The sequence below is a fragment of the Arachis duranensis genome, chromosome 1 (genome assembly GCF_000817695.3).
Source record: "Arachis duranensis cultivar V14167 chromosome 1, aradu.V14167.gnm2.J7QH, whole genome shotgun sequence".
Lineage (NCBI taxonomy): Eukaryota > Viridiplantae > Streptophyta > Magnoliopsida > Fabales > Fabaceae > Arachis > Arachis duranensis.
The window spans coordinates 42,457,266-42,475,632 of record NC_029772.3 but is presented as its reverse complement, the minus strand read 5'-3'; the positions used below and the strand labels follow the sequence as shown (position 1 = coordinate 42,475,632).

Here is an 18,367-nt window from a genome sequence, read left to right as displayed (position 1 = left end):
ATTTATTTTTAATGTGTATTTATATTTTAACATATATTTTATTCTGATAGTTGATTTTAGTGGCTGATTTTAGTGTTCACATAACATAACTCATATATATTTTATTAAATTTTATTTTATTAGGGTTACCTTTCATCTTATCATAATACCTTGCTATATATAGTTTTCATCTCCTTATTGTTCCTTTTGCTTCCTATTCTCTCATCTTCTCCGTTCTTCAAACCTTTTTCACTTTTTTTTTCTTTATCACCAAAATCCTCGGGATCTGATCTTCACTCTCTTTCTCAAGTTCAATTTCCGAGGATCATATTCATAACAAAAACTACTACTACTTTTCTTATTGTCTCTCTGTTCTTTTGTTCGCTTAATTACCTTTCTTTCAGTGCTGTTTTCTTGTCTGCTTCTCTTTCCATTCCACAAATTGTAGTGTCACTACAAAAAAGCCTTTCAACAATTATCAATAACTTCCCATCAAAACCAAGTTTTAGTGCGTGTTTACTTAGATCGCTACCGGATTCTATTTGGGGAAAGAGCAACATAGATCAAGGTTCAAGGTTCTTCTGTCAAGTGTTGTTAATTCTCTACATCTATCTAGTTTTTTTTTTACTATTTTTATTATTATTATTTTCTTGCACATATTTTGATCTATTACAATTGGTATATGTATTAGCTAGTGTCATGTGAATGTTTTTCTAGATCGATCATCACTAGAGTTTGAAGATGGTGTGGATCGATGAATAAAAATTAAATAACTCGTGAAGGCTATTAATTAACAAAAGTCCAAAATAATTAATATGAAAGACAACTAAAAGACAGAAAGAACCTTCTCTTAGTCAAATGCTTGATGTCACCTGCATAAAAATCTTTGACCACACTTTAATTTGATCTCTCGGTGTTTCAGTTGGTCGGAGTTTATATCACTAAACTCCAAATCACATGCTCTCTCTCTCTCTCTCCCTCTCATTTTAATTTTTCTTGTTTTCCTTTTTTTTTTCGGAATTTGGTTTTGTACCTAACGACTATGATATTTTCATGATATCCTTCTTCAGACACGTCTTTTTTCTTCTGCAATTGATGTATATATATTTTTCTCCAATAATCTTTTTGGAACAGAACAAGCTGAAAGTGTTTGCCTTATGTGCTTGCTTGGTATATATTTTGTGCTATTTATTTACACAATTATTATGTGAATAAATGTGACTCACTTTGAGTGCTCTACAACCTAAAGAGGCTATGAAATAAAGTAACATGTTTTAGTGCTATATCATACATATCCTACAACATCATTCAGCTTCCATAATTGCATTCTAAAAAGCAGTGTGCCTTCTCCATAGTGTGTTACAACGTACTTCCATTTCTCTTTTCCTTTAAGCAAGAATTAAACGAGCAACATTTTATTTTTCTCTTGATAATTGAGTAAAATTTTTTGTAACGTAAAGTTATATATATATAACCAATTAATTAAGTAGTATATATAGCTTTATGTTGGTGTTTTATGTTCATATATACAGTAAGGGGCCTTTTTAATTAGTTTCTTTGTTCCTTCTTTATCATTTCATGGATCCAGTGGATCCAAGTTATGGTATGTACATTTTAGAGTTGTATATACGAGTGTTTTAAAAATATAATTATTTATATATTTTTATTAATTTAAACTTTTAAAACAAATAATTTTAGGAGAGAGTAGATATATAAAAGAGAAAATATATATGTGTAATTTTTTATAACTTAACTGTATCATATAGTATAATATAATACGATGAAGTTATTTGGGGTAGATTGTCTATGTATAATCAAATTGATTGATTGCAAATTTAAAGTTGTAATCTATACAAATTATTAGAGATATAGTTATTTATGTTATTTTTTTGTTAATTTAATTTTTTGACAGAAGTAGTTAAATAACACAAATCACAGGTAAAAGAAATAGCTATGTATAACTGCCAATTTTGTCTATTCCTTTCAACTAATTATAATTGCATGTGTACAAGTTATGATAAAAATTTGCATGTAATTATTTTTATATAAAATTAATAGTTAAAAATTATTAAATAATAATTTAATTAAATATGTTAAATTATTTAACGATTATTAACTATCAATTTTATGTAAAAACAACTGCACATAAATCTTTACGATATGATATACTCCCAAATAAAAAAAAAAAAGTAAATATAAAGGGGATGTGTGATAACATTCTTATATGTATTTAGTTTTTGGGTTAACAGATGTACTGCCTTCTTATTACTTGAATGATGTATATGCTTGACTTGACTTTCCATTAATCGTGCACTATTTATTAACATAATTGATTCCTTATTATCAATCTCATTGCTTTATATATGAGGTTCATTAGATGTATATTGAAACGAAGCAACTGTGTAACGCGTATACGTAGTGTCTAAGCGATGAAAAACTACGACTCTTCCTTCTCTCTCTCTTTGCTCTTTAATTATCAAAATAAACACAATCTGCATTAAATATGCTCCTTTGTTTTGGGCTTGGACCATTTTTGTACCAATAATATGAATTTATTCTTACATAATGTTGCTTTGAAGATAATTAACTCTGATCTTTAACTTTTAAAGCATGCATAGATTACTGTTGACATCATTTCAAGAGTAACTTAATGTCCTTAATGTAAATGCATATATGTAGCATCATTATTCATTCCCTATACTTGAAAAAAGATTTGCTAAAATTTTTTACATGAAAAGTGATGTTGTTTTCGTTTTCTGTTGTTGTCTTCCCTATTAATACAGGTTTTTGGTTGTTTTGGTGGCGACATGAACACCTTCTCCCACGTACCTCCAGGCTTTCGTTTTCATCCGACTGATGAAGAATTAGTTGACTACTACCTTAGGAAAAAGGTAGCATCCAAAAAGATTGATCTAGATGTCATCAAAGACGTTGATCTCTATAAAATTGAGCCATGGGATCTTCAAGGTATATATATATAAATATGAGAGCCTTGTTAATGTGGTTGGATTTTAATTAGCTTTACACACTTGAAACAAACATAAGGATGGTACGTTATCTTGTGATAGAATCACTCCTCCAAAAAATTATAGGTAGTTGGAGAAAACACATGAATAATTATATATTTAATATATCTTCTCATACAAAAATTTATTTTAAGTTTGTGTAAATTTTTGGCATATATTTTTTTTATTGGCTTTATACTAAAATTCTTTTTTGTCAAAATCAAGAAAAATCAAATTCTAAATTTTTAGGTTATAAAAATTCTAATATTATATCATCAAATAATTATTCCTAAAACTCAAATGGTTAAATCTACAACGATTGTCTCACGAGATTACATGTATTATTTCACAAATATTTTGAATTATTATATATTAGATATGGCATTATATATTCACGTGTTTTTGCTGAAATTAAACACAGTAAAAAGTAGCGTAACTTAGCGTGTCGTGGCAATCATGATCATAGAAATGATAGTATATATGGAGAATATGAAGTGAGATTTGATAAGTGTTTTGAAGATACTGCAGAACTATGCAAAATAGGAAGCGATGAAGAAAATGACTGGTATTTCTTCAGTCATAAAGATAAGAAGTACCCAACAGGAACAAGAACGAATAGGGCAACAAAAGCAGGGTTTTGGAAAGCCACGGGAAGAGATAAAGCAATATACTCAAAGCAGCATTGCCTTATTGGAATGAGAAAGACTCTTGTCTTCTACAAAGGAAGAGCTCCTAATGGCCACAAGTCTGATTGGATCATGCATGAGTATCGCCTTGAAACCAATGATTCACTCTTAATATAAAAAATTTGTACACATGTCTTCCCTTACATATTATAAAAAAAATGTGATTACATAACTGAAAAAAAAACATATTATATTAATACATCAAAATTAAATGAGAGAGAGAGAGAGATGAACTCATAAATTAAGCAATGCATAAAGAAAGACAGAATGCAAGTGAGAGAAGTATTGAATTGAGAGTTTGTAAAACTCTATTGATTTAGCTATAGCAATGTGGAGTAGCAGCTGAAGCTTGTCCAAGAAAGAAAAGGATCTTTAAAGAAACTATGCTAACCGTATATCTCAACTAACTCATTACCCTTTATAAAATCAATAAAACTTACATTGTTTTAGAAAGCTAAAGACATCCCAATACCCAAATGTCCATAGTGCATAGGAAATTCATAGGTAGGTTCTTCATCAAGGCCTTAAAACTTGAATTCCCTCTATTTCTTCATTTTGATATCTTTTAACTTATGGCATAGGAAATTCATAGGTAGGTTCTTTAAAGAAAATACTAAAAGCTATTGAAAAAAATTCTTTCTAATATATTAAATAAATAAAAAAATTTCTATGATTATTCTTTTAAATATTTTCCTAAAAAATGTTTTAGCTAAATCCATGATTATAAATTTGTAATGCAACAAGCATGTTAGACTTTCTTAACAGAAAAATTTAAAAGTTAGTAAAATTTAATTTTTTTTAGTATTTTTAATCAATAGCCTAATACATTTTATCTAGTAATTTAATAATATATTTTTAGTTGATATTTTTAAATATTATTAAATAACTACTAGTGAAAAATAATAAATTTTACTCATTATTGAGGATGAATTGTTTTTTGCACTAATTTCCTAACAAAGTTAGGGTTAACTGCAACAGGAAGAAGGGTGGGTTGTATGTAGAGTGTTCAAGAAGAAAATGGCAACAGTGAGGAAAATTGGAGACTATGATTCACCATGTTCTTGGTACGATGAACAAGTTCCCTTCATGCAAGATCTTGAATCTTCATCCCCAATAAAGCCACCAATAATTAACAACAACCATTATGCTTCTTCATACAACCATCACCAGTTACAATTACCCTGCAAACCGGAATTCCATCAACCAATGCAATACAACAACATGAACATGCCACGTCACGACGACGCTGCTGATAATAACAACAACTTCCTCCAACTTCCTCAGCTTGAAAGCCCTAATGCTGGAATTAGCCCCTTCTTGCAACAACAAGATCCTCATCAGCTATTGCAACAACAAAATTCCAACAACAGCAATTATCATCTTGATCAAGTAACCGATTGGCGAGTTCTCGATAAATTCGTTGCGTCGCAGCTCATGAGTCATGGTGATGATGATGGCCACAACCACAATAATAATGTTTCCAAAGAAGTAATAAACAGTTATTCTGATGCTTCAATTCTCCATGTGGCTCAACAGATTGCTATGCTGGCAAATGGATCGTCATCTTCATCATCATCAAGGAGGCCTCAAATTTCTCATCAGGAATATGCTGCTTCAACTTCCACATCAAGTTCTCAGATTGATCTCTGGAAGTCATCATCATGAAATATTTTATAATATATATAGTATGATAACTACCTGAGATAAAAAAGAAAAGAAAAGACGCATACTAATTATAGGAAATTACAGTTTAATGTTGAAAATCTTATGAAAAAGATCAGACCAAATTATTGGGCTGTACAGAAGAATGCAAATATATATATATATATATATTATTCCTGTATGTATTTTTTCACCAATATAATTTAGGCAATTCATCAATTGCCAGAGACCAGAGTTAAGCCTATATATAGTAAATAATTTGTACTTGTATTATAGATGATGAGCTTTATTTACTATACATATAGTGAGTGAATGATGTTGGTGGAACATAACGAGCTGAGTTCTGTGATGAGTGTTATTAAATATTATTTTATTTGTTCAATACAGCTTAATTTTTATTTGCAAATATTATTATCGTAGAAATTAAATTAATATGCACTGATCATTTGTACCTGAAATAGCCACAATTGTAAATTTCTTATGGTATGCATTTTTCAAATTGAACTGTAAGCGGATCTTTGCAAGGATTCAATTTCCATATATGTACGTGCACCTAATAAATTAAGAATATATATGTATATTAGAATATCAGTCACTCAAGCTAATTAACAGAAAATCTCACAGCTATTGAAGATATTCTCTTTTCTTTCTTCTTTTTGCAGCTTATAAAATAGGGCTAAATTATTGTAGGCAATTATATGCTAGTAAATATACCATCAAATTTTTCTACAGCAGACAAAGATATATATATACGTCACAACCTTTTATTAAATTATTTTTAAACTCTTACTAATTTATGATGTGCATGGCAAAGATAGTTAAATCTTAATTACCTCAAAATCAAACACGCGCTACCGTTCTTTTTTTAAAAGTATTGGTTCATTCAAATTATACAATTGGAAAAATCTATGATTTTGAATAAGGAAGGCATGTGCGCGGTTTTAGCATGCAATGTTATATTTCTCGAAAGTTTTGGAAAGTCTAAACATATTTTTGGAATTGCAAACGGTAAAGGCTTTAGCAATGACATCTCAAGAACATATTACAGATTTAGAGAAACAATTTCAACGGGTTAAGAATTTAGATGACAATTTTTTACAACTTTTTACTATCAAAGTATGATGGTAATTAAAGTACTTACTTTCTCTTATGACGTATTATGCATTTAATCAGACTTGGTACACCACATAACTTATTAGTTTAATCATTAGTTATATTTGGTTTAAACCATGTTAAAGTTAATCTTATTTGTTATCGTAGAGAAGTTCAACTAGTTTGATACCATATTTTCTGACTTATCTATATAAACAATTGATATTTTCGACCATTATGTCTATTTTTATCTTAAAGTACTATAATCAATTACTCAAAATATGCCTAATATATTATACATTTTCTTTTATTTTTTAATGGTGCTCTTTGTACTGTATTGAAAGTCATATATTTAAAGAGTAATATTTTAGACAAAGTATAGGTAAATAATATAAATATTGCAAAATGTGAATAACAATTTATTAAGGTTAAATTAGTTATTAAAATTAGATTTATAATTTATTAGAATAATCACTTTTTGAATTTAAATTATTAGGATTAGACAACGTAACCTCCTCTTAATATATCGTCACATCAAGTTTTCATTTCATCTCAACCCTCTTTTACTCTTTCATTCACATCATCGTTCATTTCAGTCATTTCCTCCGCCGTTCAGCTCGACACTCCTCCACATTCGCTGGTCAACTAGACGCACCTCGCTACTCCTACGACACTCAGTCCAACGTGCTTCCCACCAACTGCTCATCTACTGCTACTGTTGCTTTCGCACTACTTTTCATTCTCCTCTTGCGAGATCAATAAAAATTGTACAGTTTTACTCTGTATCGGTTAAAAGAGAAGCAACAATATTAATCATTGTGTGATTTTCTTTATTAATGGCCACTTGAGTTAGTCATTGCATAGTTTTCACTTGAGTTAGTCATTGCATGGTTCTCACCGGTTGCCGCTGTCGGTAGTTGTCGAACTATTGAGGGAGTAGCAGCAGTGTTAGTCGTTGTGTTATTTTCACCACGACCTTTCAGTGAAGCTATTTCAATGGCCAGTTCAGGATGGTCATTTTAGTAGGTATGCTGATGGTTATTTTAATTCTTATGTGGATGATTATTTGATTGGATTGGGTTTAGTTATATACAATAAAGATATGTTGAATGTTCAACTCATTAGGTATGCGAATGATTATTTTAATCAGGGGTGAGCAACACCGGTGACGGTGTGTGGCAAGCCAAGCAATGACGGCGAGGAAGAGTCCGACGGCGCCGTTCGTTTTCGGTCTGGAGGAGAGCGACGCTAATGAGGGTTTTTGTTGACAAACCAGCGGCATTGAAGAGATTCTGACACTAACGATGAGGTCTAGTTGGCGACCAAGTGACGGCGACAATGGCAGAGGATTTAGGGAAGAAGCTGATGCTTTGGTAAATTAGGGTATAATGAATGGTTAAAATTTTTGAATTATTGAATAAAATTTTTTTTAGTTGGGTAATTTGATAGTATTTTTTTAATTTTATTGGACCAAATTTTCAGTTCGTTGTTCACGTTGTTCATATTTTCGGTTATCTAACTCACGAAAACCGAAAATATTTTAAGATAATAATATAGTATGGAAGGAACATGACAAAAACAAAAGAAAAAGAATTATTCAATTAACCATGGTTAAATGTATAACTGCCTAGAAATTGTTGCAAAACATTATGCAAAATTGTCCAAGTAAAATAGTGCATATTGGCCATGGACAACATGTAAAAAATAAGTGAAGTTAACCACAGAAATAGTACGGCAAAATAAACTATCAACATTAATCACGGTAAAAATGTGAAAGAAAATCCGGTATGCCAAGTAAATTAACCATGGATAAATTATTAAAAAAATCAAAATTTTCGTTTAAATGGTTTTATTTTGCTGAGCAAAAATCATAGCTAATCAAAGGTCTCCACATACAGTTTTTTAAAAGGTGGCAAATATTCACATTTCTTTGAATATTAAACTGATTTATACAGGATAATCTGAAATAGTGATATTCGCATTTCTATTCATCATCATCATACCTGTGTATGTGTGTGAAGATTGCTCCATCTGCTTAGCTTCTTCTCCACTACTTGGAGGTATATATGTATATGTCTTGAACTGCTTGATGATCAGCATGCTTTATTATTAATTCAAACAGTGCCTCCGAGTGAGGGCTCATCAGGTGTGTATATGTTCTGTTATACAAAACATAGATGGAGGCTAGCTAATATATATACATAGGAATAGCTAGAAGTAATGTAATCTAATACCTTAAAAAAAACAAACACAAAATCTTAAGCAACCAATGATTATTGATGTGTGTTTAATTCAAAATTGAGAGACACATGAGATTCTTGTGTCGGAGTCAACCATCAAAAGAATTTGGATAGCACAACGACGACATAATGATTAGGCGTGCACCCGTCATCCTAATCATGATGATGCATCTTTCAACTTACATTTACATTTTCACCAAAAGAGATCAGCATGCTTAACAACACCAAGGGTTACCCTTCCCTTTTTGGTCGGACTATATCAACGCCAGCATCATTCTATTATTTATCCATATGACTAAATTTGATTCGATAAAATATAATCGACGGAACACCAAAATTGAGTCTTAAAGAATTTTAGATAGGACAATTTGGTTATAATAAATTTTTATTTTCTAAAAATTTTCGACAATTATTCTTATGGGATAAATTCGTTCTTGGGTCATTTTCAATCAAATTTTTAATATATGTATTATTGAATACATAAGTTAATAATAATGAGAATTTGGTTCAGGTTGAGTTCTAATAGAAGCGGTTGTTTAGAAATTTTAAAAAAATTTTTAGGATCTTGTTAATTTTGTTAACCATATCACTACAAGATTTATATTTAGGTGACCACTCAGATAAAGACGCTTATTTCATCTTTTGTTAAAGATATTTTTATATTGTGTTTTAATTAGTTTCTATATAATTTATTCGGTATTCTTTATCACATATTATTAAATTTCTCAAAAAGATTTTCTTTCCAAAAACAATAAAAAATATTTAGATTAAAATTCACTAATTTAAATTTTGTTTTCATTTTTAATATAAGCATTAGAGATAAATAAATTTTTTATAACAAGATGTAGTGTAACAAAATATATAATATTAATTAGTTTTTAAAAAATTCTGAAAAAATATTTTTTTCTAATAAAGTGTTATTAGAAAATTAACATTATAAAAGCTAATTTTGACCAATATAATATAATAGGTTATTAAATATATTTAATACAAAACACATTGAATATAAATTTTTATTGAATTTAAATTTTAAATAATTTTTAATTGAATTTTGAATATTTTTATTTTAAAGAGTTAGAATATTTTAACGTCATCTTTTTCGTATCTTTTTAATTGAGTCTTTGATTTTTTAAATTATAAACTTTATTTATAATTAAGAGTAATATTTTAACACTACCAATTAGTCACACATTTAAAAATACCAGAACAATTTTATTATCATAATTATAATATAACTTTATAAACAATACAACACAATGAAACTATATATAAGTAATATAACTAAATTTTATCTACATTTATAGTCACATTTCATAAATAATATAATTAAATTATATTCATGTTTATAACTAAAATATGAATAAAAATACAAAAAATTATCGTGATGGTTAATTTTTTTGTTCATATTTTTTTATTATTTTTGTTGTGAAAAGTTTAATTATTTTAATAATCTAGAATCACATTACTTTATTGTATATGTATCACTTTTTCTCCACAAGTTTATGTACTAGTTATTCTACAAACATTTTATGATGAGTAAAATTTTTTAGATGTGATTAAAAAATAATTAATAACTATGTACCGTAAAAATTGATATTATTAAAAGATAAAATTAAAATTTATTTTAAAATTAAAAATAAAGGATTATTTAAAAATAAAATAAAAAATCATGCTTTTTTTTCTTTTTTCTAAAATTTATCTACGAGTAATTCTATAAATATTTTATAATGAATAAAAATATTAAACTCGTACTAAAATTTATTCTAATAAAATTTATTTTTATTCTACTAAACATTAGATAAACTATTGAAAAGAATTTTGTTTCCTCCATTAGAGGAGAATGATAAACTTCTATACTTCTACTATGTTATGGCAATAATTGGACCTGTTATTTTTTAATGTACAAAATAAAAATAATAAAAAAACAAGTATGTCACAGTAAAAAAGGAAGCACACATCACCAAATAATTTATCATCTGAATTATATATGAATCAAATTGCATTGGTAATATGAGGGCTAACACTACAAAAATCGATAACAAAGTTAAGGACTTACAAAAACCTTTCTTAGGTTTGATTAAATATTTTTGTATTTAGTACTTTTTTTTAGCACTTCCTCTTAGTTAAAAATATAATCATTATAATTTTTTAGTTATTATTGTTAGGGATGTTCACAAATCGGATTTTTTTTGGCACTTCCTCTTAGTTAAAGATATAATCATTATAATTTTTTACTTATTATTGTTAAGGATGTTCATAGATTGGATATGGCTGAAATTTCGATCCAATCCGCACTAAACTCATTAGATCAAATTCGATATTCGTACTTTTTATGTTTGGATCAGGTATCAAATATATCCATAAAATAAAAAATATTAGAAAATTTTATTTTTATAAAAAAATTCAATAATTTTTTTTTACTTTTTTAAACATGTTTACTTCTATCTGATTAGAGTGTGGATCCGATTCGATCAAATCCGATCATCTTACATATCAGATCATATCCACAAATTACAGATGAGATACGGATAAATACTGTGGATTTATGGATATGATCTAATCTATGAACACCTCAAACTACTACTATAGGTTCATTGTTGCAAAAGAATACTTTTTTCTATTATAAACTATTATTAGATCCTAATTACCACTAAAACAATTTAATTGTCAACAAAGAGATAATACTTATTGGTCTCTGAAATTATGTTCGTATTTCAATCTAATTTCAAAAATTTTGATTTACTCAATTTAGTCTCCTAACTTAATAGTTATGACTCACATTGGTTCCTGATCTTATTTTTGTCACAGTCTCACAAAATCATTAACGACATACTGAGATGGACTAACGACTGCTACATTATACGTTCTAGCGACTATTTGATATGACAATTGAATTTTTTTACCTAATTTTTTTAACTAAACACTTAAAACCCTAATATGAGTCACATATACCTAAGTTAAAAAATTAAACTAAATAAATTGAAACTTTAAAAATTAGATTAAAGCTCGAATATAACTTCAAAATAGAACTTTAACTTATGTAGTGATTAATTTAAATGAGAATAAAATAAATCAAAATTCAATATAATTTTTATCAATTTTTCATCAAATTCAAAATTTTTATACCAAAATTAACTAGGATTTATCTTTAAATTAAAAATTTAATGAAATAGTGACTTTAGTTATCTTAACCAATGTTCTAATTAATTACTTTTATAACTTAAAAAAATTGTATATGAGAAGAAAATAATTAATTTGTCTACTTTAATAAATAGTTATTTTACTAAAATGAAAAAAACTATTTTTTTTTAGAATTTCTTAAGAACTAATTAATATTATATATATTTTGTTTTACATTTAGTTATAAAAATTTTATTTATTTCTAATGTTTATATTAAAAATAAAAAAATTAAATTAGTGAATTTTAATATATAATATAATAATAATATAATAATTATTTTATATATTGTACGAATATAAATTAATTATTTTTTTATTTGTAAAAATTTTAAGAGGCTTGAGTTTGTTTTATATATATATATATAGATTTTGACGAATGTGATATACTTTTTTATATAAATAATTTAAAAAAATCTAATAGTTAATTTATTACTTTTTTGGTTTTAGTTCAAATTAAATATTTTTTATTGTTTTTAGAAATAAAATCTTTTGAGTAATTTAATAATATGTAATGAGTAACATTGAATAAATATACAGAAACTAATTAAAACACAACATGAAAACATCTTTAACAAAAGATAAAATAAGCGTCTTTATCTGAGTAGTCACCTTATATTTAATTGAGGAAATTTTTTAATAAAAATTTTTAAAACCTCCAAAATATACTTTATTTATGGCAATTTATAAAATTTTTTCTAATAATTAATTTATAATTAAAATTTACACTCTCTAAAAAAACCCTATTCCTAATTTCACAGGATTAGAGGGAGTCAGAGAGAAGGAAAGAGAATAGACACAAAACCCTAAGTTCTTCACCGTCGGTTCCGCCGCCGTTGAAGCCGTCGGTTCCCCCGCTGTTTTCGCCATAGTTATTGCAGGAAGCTTCTCAATCAAGCCACCTCCTCTATTAACATTATGGCCACCTCCTCTAGTATGTTCACCCCTGGTGCAGTTATATCAAGCAGAAACACAAAGCAGGGAAATGTGGTTAGAAAATAAAATAAAATTTTGAATAATATGTCACTAAGGAGCATCAATGACTATATATAAACCTTGAGTATTGATGGTTGAATTGGATTTGGACCTCTAGATGAGAATGAGGCCATAACTGGAGCTGGCTTTGTTCCAAGCAATGTTCTTGCTGCAGACATGTTAATAGTAGGGCTCCTGAAACATTTTTATGTAACTATAAGTTGAAGCATCGAACAAAAATTTAATTGAAACTATAGTGTTTCAAAATGTTACTTAGAATTTGTTAAGTTATTATATATATGCATAATTATTACTTACGTGGTACTGTTGTAATAATCATGAACATTTTTGTCCTGATTATTTTTGGGCACATTTGTAGTGGACAAAATATGAGGCTCAGCTAGAACTGTGTTTCCACTTTGAGCATCGTTTTCCATAACCACTCCAACTGCACCTGCAGATAAAGCTTCTTAGCCCTCAGCAACCAATCTTATTTTCCCACCTCGAAGGCACATGACTATTTTGCCCCTTGCTTTTGCTGGATCAAGTGTTCCAGGCATACAAAGTTGACTGCAATAACGTATAACAAGTACATATACATGATTAAATTTGCGTGACTTTGTATCTATCTATTATATTGTTTTTCAATTAATCAAAGTTTTATAGGATTTGTACTTATGCGTTTTGAATTGTGGCATTAGCAAATCTAGCATCAGATGAAAGGATCAGAGGAAAGGATTGACTGGATGGTAAATTTACGAAAAGACTGGCTCCCTGGTAATTCAAGTTTACATGAGCATGACCAAACTAATTCAACATATTAAATTATAACCGAGATAAATGATTCAATGAGCAGATGTGCTGCATCTGCTGGGCCAGCTACTTCTGTAACTCAAAAGTTGACTAGGCACAGAGATATTCTTCATGAGTTTACAAAGGTATGTTTACAGTGCATTTATGTTTATGTATAATGTAGTTGTGAGCAGCTTGAAAAGAATGAATCTGTGGCAGTGGATATATTTTGTTGTGTATGACGCATTATGAATTTGTATATTTTTTGTTAAGTAGATGGATAAGCTTAGAATTGGGTTTGACATGACTAAATTTATAGATTCTGATTTTTGAGAATTTATTCATTTTTGCTATCTTCGTACTTAGAATTCATGAGTTGGGCATAATGTTAGATGTGAGTGTTATCTCTATTTTAGTGACATCTTTTTTCCATTTTTGATTCAAAATGATATCTTCCTTTGATTTTGGTCATCTTATGCCAAAAGATAAACAAGTGTATATATATAATTTCCTCTTCATTGGTTCGGGGCTGTGACTGAATGGAGCTTTTACTGATTGAATATTATCTCTGAATGAAAAATAGAAAATTACTAATAATATCTTATTTTTACATATAGGCTAATGATGTTGAAAGCGAGCTTACTACTCCCTTTGATGCTAGGAGATCAGCTGGTGATAGTAATGGATATTTGAGGACAAATATTTGAGATTTTTATGTAATTAGATGATATTGAAATATTGAAGTTGTTGTTTTATTTTATTTTTTAAAGAAAAACAGTAATAGTTATGTACAACAATACCATATGCAATTATGTTTGGAACCATTGATATTGAAAATTTTTTTATATAGAGTTATATCTTATATTAAAGAATTGTGTTATAAAAGATTTAGTTTTTAAATTTTGATATAAAAAATAAATTTCTAATTTGAGAGTACGTAAATGAGAGAAAATTAATAAATGATTTAAAATTAAAAATAAATAAATAATTATAGGGTTTGTGGAGGTTTGAAAATCTCACAAAATAGTTAATTTTTGTTAAATTAAAAAAAATCAATTTGTGGGGTATTGAACTGCCACAAAAGTAATTTAAAATCGTCCCAAAAGTCCAACATAAAACCCCCCCACTAAACATACACAAAATCCCCACTAAATAGATTGTGGAGGTTTTTCGAAATCCCCACAAAAGATCTCGTGGCACCTCAAATTTTGGAGGTTTTAGAAATCCCCCACAAACCATTTGGTGGGGGTTATAAACCTCCACAAATAAGAAAAAAACTGCCACAAATAAACAAAAATTTTGTAGTGATAGTCCATCACTTATAAGTATGATTTGAGTTTCGTTTTTTATGAGTAATTTATTAGTGTTTGAAATTTGGTAGTAAAAAAATGATTATTCACTTGCTTGAATCTAAAACTTTTAGATAGAAATAAAAATATATACAATTTAATTAGGTTGGTTCCGATATTACAAAAATTAGAAATAAAAAGAGTAGGGATGGCAGGTGAGTCAGCCTTTTCTATCTAGCCTTATCTGCTAACTGACAGGTGCACTGAACATACCAAGTGAAACGATCCCAAATTTCTATCCCACTTCGTCTAACAACAGCCTGGCATGCCAGCCGGCTAAACTCACCTATTCCTTTTTTTTTGAAAAAGAAAATTACTAAACCATCCACAAATATTTTAGTAAACCTATAATTTAAAAATTCATATAATTCTAAATTTCTAATAAATATAATTTTGAACCAAGTATTTTTAAACAAAATAATTAAACAGACATTGTTTAAATTAAAATAAACACTGTCCAAAGCATCTAATTAAATATTGTAATATGAAAAAAAGAAAAAACATGAAGACAAAAACTGAAATTGAATAAAAAACATAAATTAAAATTGAAATCACTACAAAAAAATATTGAGTATCGTCAGATTTACCAGTGGAATAAAAAAATAATATACCAATAATATATTTACCGGCAGATTTTTATGGTATAACCCTCGCCTGTAACAAATTACCGTAAGTTTTTTCAATTCGTCAGTAGTTACTGTCAAATTCTACAACGAATTCTTTGCGTAAACCCTATTTAATTACCGAAGAAAATTTTTTGCCGGTAATTTTTGAGCTTCTTTCTTGCTTAATTACCGTTGAATATTTTTTTCCAATAAATTCGACAGTAAATTCAATTTATACACCATTAGTGGTCAAATTCTTTATTTTTTATTTTTATTTAAATTTACTTTTTGCACAATTAGTAGTCAAATTATAAATAACATGAACTAAATATGGCAAATTAAATATCAAGTGTACAAATAAAATAAAAAGTTAAATAAATAAAATCAATCACTACAAAGAAAACTGCTGAGTATCGTCAGAATTACCGTCGAATTTAACGTCAACTTGTATCGGCGGATTTAGTGTCGGGTTTTCCGATGGAAAGGAGGAGAAATTCGTCATCAGAAAAGATTACTGTTGAAATAGCTTTTCTGTCACTAAAGCTGATGGTAATTATTAGCGCAAAAATGTAACTCACCTATGCCAATTTTATTGTTGGTATATTCTTCTGGTATCATAATTAAGTGAAATGTGTCATTTTGGTAATTTACCAGCGAATTAATCGCGAGCACTCTCTCTCTCTCTCTCTCTCTCTCTCTCTCTCTCTCTTGTAACACTCTACCACATAGAGCTTTACGCTTAAGTTCATAAATCAGCGGTGGTGAGGTATTACGATTTCTAAAAGTAAAATATGTACATAGATATATATACATATATGAAAAGAAGTTTAACAAGGAGCCTTGAATAAAAAGGGTAAGCAAAGCAAAAAGAAGTCTCGCCGCACTCGAAACGTGAAGGAATGAAAACTTGATCACAAAAGCAGAAAAGACATCACATATATATAGATAAAGAGTTCCAACAAAGGGTACATAAAAAACTCCAACCGCGACCTGCGAAGAAAAGGCCATCTAGAAATATATACAAACGTCCCAAAAATACAACCAAAATCCCGTTTCTCCAAAATCGACCTCTAGGAGGGATTAATACAAGTTTTATACATCAGTGGAGAATATCTATACATATATATGCTAAGTACAAAACATAAATATGCCAAAAATAGTTCTTCACTTCCAAAAGTCTCCAGCACGCTTAGCGAGGTGCATCTCGTCCTACATCTGAAAAACCACAAGAAGTGTATGGAATAAGAACCAGGGGTTCTTAGTATGGTAAAGGTGCCCATATAGATAATACATTAGGTCCCAAAAAGTTAGAGGAATTCCAAAATCTCCAACAACTCAAATCAAATCCAGAGTTTTCACCAAGCCAGAAATAAGGTGACTATATTTAAGGATTCTAGTCTAACTCTTCGTCTTCCATTCTCTGAAAACTTCCAAATCACCAAGTGGAACAACCCTCAGTGTCTCCTCCACTAGCATAAGAAAACTCTCAGAAATAAACACAAACAAGCCAAACAAGGAAAACACAAATATGGACACAGATACAACAATTAGATCAAGTAGTAGTTAATTACAGTGAAGCAAATAGGTAAGCCAAAACAAATGCATACTCAAACAAAATATACAAGTGCATATGATGCATGTCAGCCCTATGGTTGATGATATCATCTGTCGGTTATATAGCCAAACCCAATGGTGCACGAATCCCCATACATCATACAAATGTACCAGCAAGTGCACTGGATAGTCCAAGTAATACTTGAGCGAGTTAGGGTCGATCCCACGAGGATTGTGATTTGAAGCAAGCTATGGTTATCTTGTAGGTCTTAGTCAGGTGAAATCAAGAGGTTATTGGTTTGACTGTTTAATCGAGTAAAAGGAATAAAGAAAAGGGTATAAAGCAAAATGGGTAGAAAATACTTTCTGAATTTAAATGGAATCAATAATAGGAATATGGTTAAGGATTGGAGTTGCTTTGTCTTTCTGAATTAACTCTGGTATTACTATCTCTTTACTTGTGAGTGATCTCTTCTATGGCAGTCTATAAGTGATTGACGCTGGTTTGAGCAACCGCCAATACTCCTCCATATCTAAACCCCAGGGTTAGTGCGGATCCATTCTGATTGAGGGTAAAGCTCCTGCAGTTTATTCTCCTTGGTGATCCTACTCAAAAAAGCCATAGACAAGGTCAAATATTTCGGATCAGAGGATGATGCACCTTTGGGTTTTAGCCTCTACCACAGAGATCCTAATCTCCCCGTAAATCGACTGAACTGATGTCTCGAGAAGTCACCAACGAAGTCGTGGATTAGTCGTCTGAGAGATGTATAGTCAAGCTGGTGGTTCATCATTGTCCGATGAAAGACGTACTCTGAACCCATGTAGAATGTGATAAACTTATGCTAGTTCAACGCATTCATATTGATGAAGAACGAATGTACATTTTAGAATTAATCAAACACGGATCGAAGAGAAACAGTAATACTTTTATTAATTCATAGGACTCAGCATGGCTCCTCCCTTCAACCTAGGTGGTTTAGAAACTCATATTGAAAGAAAATACAGTGGTAAAAACGTGTAAAGTGGCTGATTAAAGCTCAAAAGGTCCTAAATAACATAAATCAAATCCCTTAAATACTAAACTAATGACTAGTAAGGGTAAAACATTATTTTTTGTGCTAAAATCCACTTCTAGGGCCTACTTGGTGAGTATTTGGGCTGAGCTTTGATGAGATCCACATGCTATGAGGTTTTTAGGGCGTGGAATCCTGGCTAGGGGGTCCTCTCTGGGTGTTTGGAGGCTGGGCT

At 29.3% G+C, this 18,367-nt stretch overlaps 1 protein-coding gene across 1 annotated transcript; it reads left to right on the top strand.

Moving 5' to 3' along the window:
- Window positions 1–238: 238 nt before the first annotated feature.
- On the top strand, window positions 239–5,440 carry LOC107487444 (NAC domain-containing protein 7-like). The gene is made up of 4 exons (XM_016108091.3): window positions 239–547; window positions 2,763–2,946; window positions 3,513–3,776; window positions 4,638–5,440. The coding sequence occupies exons 2-4, from the start codon at window positions 2,787–2,789 to the stop codon at window positions 5,333–5,335; spliced, it is 1,122 nt and encodes a 373-aa protein (XP_015963577.1). The 5' UTR covers window positions 239–547; window positions 2,763–2,786; the 3' UTR covers window positions 5,336–5,440.
- The last annotated feature ends 12,927 nt before the right edge of the window (window positions 5,441–18,367 follow it).